Below are 8,222 nucleotides of genomic sequence, written 5' to 3'. Positions count from 1 at the left end.
CCTGGGAAAGTCCACAGGGGCCCGGCCTTTAGGACAAGAAGCAGCAGCCCCATCATGTGTGGGTGCCAGGATGCCCAGGCCCTCTGGTCAAGGTGCTTGATGGCCTAAGGGAATTGGCTGGGTGCCCTACTCCTGCTTCAGCTAGCTTTCAGTGGGCTTATAGCTTGTGCTTCCCTGTATGTTTCGCTTGAGCCAATGTTTTTCCTGCTAAAACTCTCTTCTCTGAAGGTTATCTTCAGCCCAGCTTGTCTGTCCCCACTTTTGGTTCATCTGGCTCTCTGGGTAATGTTGGAGAAGGAAATGGCAACCCACTCCAGTATTGTTGCCTAGAGAATTCCATGGACAGACACTACAGTCCATAGGGTCGCAAAGAGTCAGACACGACTAAGCGACTAATGCTTAACGCTGGGTAGTGTTAGCTGTTAACTCTGTCTGTGGGGAAGTGTCTAGAAAGTTCTGCAGAGTCACCAGAATCAAAGGGGGCTTGTGGGCCACAGGCCAGTACCAGACACATCCTGGGGAGAGGGGATCAGGCCTGAGGGGGGCCCCCAGAAACCTTCCACTTGGGTTCTCCCACTGCCTGACCCCATTCTAGGGGGCCTGGCCTCAGGGAGGCCCCTGATCCCACCTCCAATGGGCTTAGCCCCGCTTTGGGCCACAAGACTACAGGACACAACAGCTAATCCTCCTGATTGCTTCTACTTCAAAGTGAATGGGCAAGCGGGCAGGGTGGGCAGCAAGGTATCCAGCGGGGAAAGGCCCTGGAGACGTGAGGCAGTACCACCTCCCTTACCCTAAAGCAGCCTGGCCTGGCCGGGGGACAAAGGGCCTGTGACCAATGGAGCTGGCCTTAAACCCCTCTCTCAGCTTCTCCTCTGAGCTTCCAGAAATAGTCAGGAGGGCAAAATGTACACAGGTGAGTGGGCCCAGGAAGAAGACAGATCAAGAGATAGCCAGTGCCACTGGACAGAACCCCACCCCCTTTCCTGGAAGCGACAGAGTGGGTGGGCTCCTGGATGCAGATGTCTGATTTTTCTCAAGAGCACACACACAGTGTTGGCCACCTCTGAGGGGCTGACGGCACTTTATGGGGTATGCCCCCACCTGCAAGGACACAGTGATCATCCACTCTGGGGCAAGGAGAGGTAGAGGGACAAAGACCTGCCCATAGCACCAGCTCAGTGGAGTCCCTGGTTCTGAGAGCCTGGGAAGAAATCTTCGGTCCTCGTTCCCAGCCCCACTCCTGCCTCAACCCCTGCCCACAAGGTTGTACAGGCGGGTGGGAATGGGAAAGGAAAGGTTTTCTGGGGCCAGGACACATGTCACAAGCTTGAGAACCCATGCATTTACAAACCCTGTGTGGGGAGGGAGGGAGTGAGGCTGAGGCTGTGGGCACAGCACGTCTACCTGGAAGCCACCCTAGGAGCCTAGGCTCTGTGGAGCCCTCGGAGCTACCGGCGTGGGCTTAGTCGTGTGCATGCTGCTGCTGCCACCTGGAGGCCACCCTGCACACCAGCAGCCAGGAGGCCCCAAACCCCAGGCTCTCGGGGTGTGCCAAGCAGCTGGTACTGAGCTGAGAGACTGGGCGGGCCCTCAGCCAGGTTGCCTCCAGTTGATGCAGCACAGGCCTCAGACCTTGCTGGGAAGGCAAATGTGACAGAGTTCCCTCCCAAATCACATCCAAAGCCCTGTGGTAAACCTGAAGACCTGCCGCAATGCGCACCGGCTTCCACCTACTCACTCCCCCAGGCCAGGGCTCCAGCCATATGTTTCCCTGAGTTTCTGGGCATCAAACTTCTTCCTGCCCCACGGTCTTTGTAAATGCTGATCCTCGGGCCTGGACTGCCCTTCCCCGCCTCTTCCAGCAGGCCTCTCCCTGAGGGCAGCTTCCCACAGATCCTCGACTCACGGGCTTTCCAGGAACTTGTACCCCCCCGGGTACCTCCTTAAGGCCAAGACATCAATGTGGCCCAAGGGTATCTTGCATGAGGTTCTATCTCCTGCACAGCAGACCAAGCTTTTTCTTGGCTGGGCCAACTTGTCCATGAGAGTTCTGATCCCCTTTGGCCCCGAGTTTGTGCTACATGCCTGGTGTGGCCTGATTGGCATTTCTGGCACAAGTCTTCCTCAGTTGTGCCCAGTGGCCCTGCAGGGGCCTCCCAGCTGAGGACGGCTGCTCCCTCCCAGGCCAGCTGGGCAGCTTGGGCCCTCAGGGGCTGGCATTTGAGCTGACATCAGCTGATTCACCCAGTGACCCAGGGTGCAGGAGGCTGAGAGGGTGAAGACAGCGCCAGGCAGGGCAGGGTTCCAGGATGAGTCCTGGGAACTCTGTACCTTCTAGGCCCCTCTCCTCCCCTCCAGGGCCCAATGTGACCCAAACAGACTCTCCCACAGGTGCCTGTGGCAAGCTCTTAAGCCCAAGGGCACAGGAAGAGTAGGTGCTGTGCGCTAGCCCACCCACCTGGCAGCCCACTCACCTGGCGCACAGGCTCCGGGATCCGAAACTTGCAGCAGCTGTGGGTCAGGCGCACAGCTGCCTCCAGGCTTATCTTGTGGCCCACAGAGACATAGAGGGGCTTGGTGCTGTGGTCGTGGCTCCTCAGGGCCTGTGACAGAGAGGGCGAGGTCAGGGCGCTGGGCAGGCTTTGTGGGTGAGAGGACTGACACATCTCAGGTGGCGGGCAGGGGCTTGGGGGACTGGCGGCACCTTCAGGGCACCTTCCTGCTGCTTGTCTTGGGGACAGGATAGGGCCAGTGAGGACCCAGAGGGCCCCTCAGCACAGTTTTGGAGGGGAGGAAGTAAAGATGCAGGGTCAGCCAGAGTGGCAAGGTCTGGGGTACACACATTACACGGGTGCTAACCCAGGGCCCAGCTGAGGGGTCCTTCTCAGCAGGGCACAGGCCCCTGGCCACTTACTCTGCCCAGGACGGTCCCAGAGCCTCCCATCAGAGGAAATGAGTCTCCTCCAGCCTTTAGGAGCTGTATCTGGAAAACAGAGGAAAAAAACAAACTTGAATACCTTTCTCGGTGAAGGGCCGAAGGCAAGCCTGCTCATTTTCAAACCATGAGCAGTTGCTGAGCAAGGAGATGGAAGGGCCCATCCCGTGAGTGGGTCCTGCTTCCAGGCACCACCTACGGCACTGTCCCACCCTGACAAGACGCTCTCCTCAACCCTGTAGCAGAGAAGGGACAGAAGCCCACCTAGTGCTGGGGGTAGGGAAGCGCCAGGATGGTATACACACAGGGCCACAACCTGCTCGAGGCTGCTTATTTCCTGCTGCTTTCTCTCCTTCTACAAATTTGAGCACTTCTGATTCAACCTGACAAACTTTTTCAGGTGGTAGGGACTGGCTCGCTGAGTGGGTCAGGGGCCCCTGTCAACTCAACAAACACGTGCTCCACTCAGGCATAGGGAGCTGGAAGGAAAAGACAGACACAACTGATCCCCGCTCCCAGTCGGCTGTCCAGGTGGGTGAACCATGCATGTCATTGTCCCCCTCTGGAAGGGGTCCCAGAGGACGGGGATGCCCCAGGCAGGTAGGTGCCCCAGTTCCACGCTGGAGGAAAAGCACGGAACGTTGCACAGGCCCCGAATGCCTAGTACCTACAGGCTCTGCTTCCTGTGGGCGCCACAGCAGCACGCAGGTCAGGGCAGACAGAGCAGGAGAGGCAAACGTGTGCCCAGAGGCTGGGAGAGGAGTTCCGGGTCTCCAGAGATGACCCACCACCCACGAGCAACTCTGGTCTCCTCATTCTGCCCAGCGACCCAGGATGGGAAGAGAGTGTCCCAGCGGAGCCAGCCCACAGCAGGGCAGTCTGTGTCCTGCGCCACACAGGCCCCCTCACCTTCTCCTTGTGCAGAGCATTATTCTCAAGTCCATCCACCTGCAGGAGTTTCTTGGCCACCCCGATGCAAGGCAGGTCTGTGAGGACACCAAGGTGGCAGGCCACCCCAAAACCTGCCGGGGCAAAGGAAGATGCAGCTGGAGCAGTGAGCCCAGCAGTCAGGAGTCGGGGTGAGGGACACACCAGAGCCTCACTGAGCTTCCCATCAACGGAGGCCTATTGGTGGGCAAGGACTAGGGGTACAGGCCTCAGAGCCCCACCTTGACCTTGAATCTGGCCCTCTGCCCCAACTTCCCAGCTGGCAGGCTGGATGGATGCCTTCCTCCGTCTGACTAGATTAGGAGCCTAATTACAATTAACATGCTCACATGTTTCACCTGCTTCTCCTTTCATTTTCTGGCACGTTCCATCCTCCCCTCCATTTGTGGCTACCTTGAGGCCTCTGGGTCTCTGCCCCAACTGCCCCAGCACTTTGGGGTTCCTGCCAGGAGGCCAGGATAACAGTGACTGGGGTCAAGGCCCAGGGCTGGCCTGCTGGTCCTGCACTAGCATCCAGGGTGGCTCTGGGCCCACAGGCTCCCAGGGCAGGGACTGAAAACACAATGCCACCCCTTCTCAACTCCCTCTCCCTCCAGCTTTGTATCTGAGGATATGACAGCCCCTTCCCCTTGGTGGTTTTCTCCTGGGTCAAAGTTCTCCCGTGTCGGTGGGGCACATGTGTCCGTTCCTGCTTGGTTTCAGGCCAGGGTCCGCCTAGGACACAGGGCAGGTCACCAGTGGGACAGGCTAGCTGAACTCAAAGTGATCAAAGTGAAAGTGTTAGTCGCTCAAGTTGTGTCTGACTCTTTGCAACTTCAAGGACTGCAGCCCGCCAGGCTCCTCAGTCCATGGAATTCTCCAGGCAAGAATACTGGAGTGGGTTGACATTCCCTTCTCCAGGAGATCTTCTCAACCCAGAGATCAAACCCAGGTCTCCTGCACTGCAGACAGATTCTTTACCACCTGAGCCACCAGGGAAGTCCCAGCTGAGCTCAAGGTCTATGACTTTTGGTAGCACTGTGTCCAAACTGGGTGGTGGTACCGGAGCTGGGCCAGCACACGTAGTGGGGACAAGCAAGAAAGAGGTAGGGGTGAAGAGAAGCAGGGGCTCTTTACTAGGGGATCTTGCCAAGGAAAGCAAAACCAGAAGGAGTTGCAGGGCCAGGCTAGGGGCAGAGGACCCATGGCCTGGTGCAGGCGACTGCCCCCTTCAGGTCCCTCTCCTACAACCCTCCTGGGCCGTCTTGGGAGCAGGATTACCTCGGTGGTGCAGCACCCCATTTCCATCCACAAAAAGGACCTGGAAGAGCCACAGGGGAAAGTCATAGTCAGCTGAAGCACCTCACGTCCATCAGGCTGGGGCATCCCAGAGCAAGAGGAGGGACCCAGTTCTTTAGGTCTTATCCCTCTTGAGGCAAAAGCACTTCTCCAGGAAGTTCATGGAACCTCTCCCTGCAATGCGGCAAGGCCTGCGGAAGGCCTTCCCTCCAGCCCAGTGAGGTACTTGCCTGGGGCATGAGGCGGGGTTCCCTCTGCCGAAGCTGCTGCACTGCATCCACCAGGAAAGGCAACTCTCGGAAGGCCAGGAAGCCCGAAACGTAGGGGGCTGTCAGGGTCACCATTCGGCAGTCCTCATACAGCACCTGCCACCAGACACCTGGTCACCAGGCACCGGGTCACCTCCCCCTGCCCGCCCTCAGCCCTCATCTGTCAATCTTCATCACTCCGTCTCCCAGGCTCACCCCCAAGTCCCCCCTTCCCTTCCTCACTATCTGGGGACACGTGACCCACCCTACAGGTGGGCGGTGGGGATTCAAATGCTGCCATTTCAAAGGCACTGGCCACACCTGGTCTGTACCAGGCCCTCCTCAGGCTGCCTCCTGTGTAAGTCAGAGCTGCTGTCCTCCTGCCCACCCTGCTGCCAGCCCGTCTGGAGGCTCACAGAAGACCAAGCACAAGAAGCACCTGTGAATAAGGCCAGCGTGTCCTATGAGATGGAGCCTCGGGGAAGAAAAGGCCAGGTCTTCATAGAGGCTACACAGCAAGAAGGGCACCTCTTGCTTTATGAAAAGAGAGTGCAAGTATTTCAGACAAAGGACAGGCATGATCTGAGAGGCAGTCTGGAAGAGAACTAGATCCTGAGAGACTGGAGAGTCCAAAAGGAAAAATTCTCAGGTTGCAATTGCAAATAACTCCAGAGAGAGAAAGGGGGTTACCCCCACAGATGCACTAAAAGGCCTGGCTAATGTTGGGAGGAGTAGGGGCCAGAGGTCTGAGGCAGACCTGCTGGGGACCATCCAGTTTTCACATGCTCTGGCAGGCTGTTCTTCAAACTCAAAGTCCTATCACAGCATGGAAGAGGGGCTCCTGTTCCCACTTGATTAGAATGGTAAAGGACCTGCTCAGAGAACAGGATGGCAGCCCTAAGTCCTTTAACCTTGAGTTTTCATTAGAGCCAGACCTGCTTGAGGTAAAGAATGTTTCCCACTAAGCACACCTCTCCAGAAACCTCGGATATCCTGGATTGTTACTAGCCACCCCACACCCCAATCTCTTGGTGACAGCTTTCAAAATCATATTTTCACCTCTCCCTCTAAGCTGGGTCATAACAGCATGTCCAAGTGAAGATTACTCTAATAGTATTGAGGAAGGGCTTGTTCTTCCAATATTTTTATCAGTGATTCACAGGAGACTCATAAAACTGCCAGTGATTTAGACTGGGCAGGGTCCAGGTGGATGACAGACTGGAGAATTCAATTCCCAGTGACCCCAGCAGGCTGGAGTGCTGAACCCCATGCAACAGAATGACTCTTCACAGGGACACAGGGGAAGTTCAAGTGTGGCCTGAGTTCCCATAGGCTGATGGTGGCTGCTTATGTCTGAATCTCTCTGAACAAGTTCCAGAAACCAGAGATCCACAGAAGAGGAGATAAACCTCCCCTGGCCCCATGCCCACATCATAACCAGGAGACGACAGAGTACAACCATCAGTGTGCACCTACATGTGGATATAAACAGCCCAGACTCACAGAGCCAGCACTAGGCCCCACACTGGGAAGGCAGGAGGGGATGGGGCAAGGGCAAGGGGTATGGCAGGGCCTACTGGTTGGGAGCCTGATGGAATGAGACCTGGGGGTCAGCTCTGGCTTTACCAGGAAGATGCTGCTCTGGGGAGAAACAGGTGAGCCCTGGGGGCTCAGGGAGAAGACAGTGAGGACAGAAATGTAAGCTCCTTTGGAAACGAGAGTATCAAAGAATCAGAAGACACATTGGCCATCTTTGCTTCAGAAAAGAACACGATTTATTAACATGACTACACTTCACAGTTCAAGACTTAAGAAACCCAACGAGCCACCCAAACTCCCAGCCCTTGAGTTTCCTCTTTAAATATAACTTAAAAGTCAACAGAGAAAGGCAGTACACAAAAACTACAAGAACTCAGAAGGCAACGATCAACGCTTTTGAGCTGATGAAATGCTGCCCCCAACCAGTTGTGCATCAGAGGGAAATTAACAGAGAGCACAACCTGGGAGAAATAAAAACAGAACCATAAAAAAACCTGGCAAGTTAGGAAACCCAGCATATGTATGATTGAAAAAGAGAAAACTGTGGAGCTGAAATAATAAACAGAACTAACACTTAAAAGCACCATCTAAGAAACGTTCCCAAAATAAAAAGTGATCTGACCCCACGCACTGAAAGACCCAACTGGGAACGCGGGGAAACTGACGTGGAAGAGCCAACTCAAGATGTATGTTAGTGGAAAAAAAGTAAACAGGCAACATTGCGGGGAGCCGGTGAGGCATTCTGCTCATGACAAAGGTCATGAGGAAGGAGGCTCGGCATACGCAAAGGCGGGATCGAGCCTCAGGAGTGCCCCCGGATATTCTCGAGCATTTTCCCCCAAAAAACCAGAGTCTGCCTACTTTATTGCTTTGTGCTCTCACCTCTGACTTTACTGGGGGCTGTCCCCTAACACCATCTCTCTCTCTCTCTGTCAAAGAGTTAACTTACAGCTCCAATTAATAAAGTTCCTGGGCAATTAGGAGTGTTTAAATCCAAACCCCTCAGATGGCTCTCTAACTCGCCTGACAAGTTTACCCAGACTCCTGCAGCTATGCATACGATTGTTTACAGTCTCCTAGCCTCCAGAGGCACGGGAAGCTTAAGATACTCAAATAGCTTAGAGCCTCTCAGAGAGTTAAAAACTGTCAGAATAAACTAGTAAAGGATTTCATTGATGAGTCAATGCTTGTTGCCAAGTTTTCACATCCCCTGAATTGTATCCTTGAATGTGTATTAATTAATAGTTGGTATATAGAAAAAATAAGTAGTG

The 8,222-nt window shown here is 55.0% G+C and overlaps 1 protein-coding gene across 7 annotated transcripts in view; it reads right to left on the bottom strand.

The window, feature by feature from the left end:
* ENDOV (endonuclease V) overlaps positions 1-8,222 on the bottom strand; it is a 31,938-nt gene that overhangs the window by 19,196 nt on the left and 4,520 nt on the right. For all 7 annotated transcript variants that reach the window (XR_826740.1, XM_010856294.1, XM_010856295.1 and 4 more), the window contains 5 exons: positions 5,395-5,529; positions 5,147-5,186; positions 3,848-3,960; positions 2,918-2,986; positions 2,478-2,606 (listed from right to left, as the gene is read on the bottom strand). Coding sequence is in view for 6 of the 7 variants with exons in the window: in XM_010856295.1 (XP_010854597.1) it covers positions 2,478-2,606; positions 2,918-2,986; positions 3,848-3,960; positions 5,147-5,186; positions 5,395-5,529 (486 nt within the window). In the remaining variant the exon portion in view is untranslated. The remainder of the gene's footprint in view (positions 1-2,477; positions 2,607-2,917; positions 2,987-3,847; positions 3,961-5,146; positions 5,187-5,394; positions 5,530-8,222) is intronic.

The sequence above is a fragment of the Bison bison genome, unplaced genomic scaffold (assembly GCF_000754665.1).
Source record: "Bison bison bison isolate TAMUID 2011002044 unplaced genomic scaffold, Bison_UMD1.0 scf7180017864371, whole genome shotgun sequence".
In the NCBI taxonomy this organism is placed as follows: Eukaryota; Metazoa; Chordata; class Mammalia; order Artiodactyla; family Bovidae; genus Bison; species Bison bison.
Note: the sequence above shows the minus strand (reverse complement) of the source record. Positions and strands in the feature narration are given on the sequence as shown.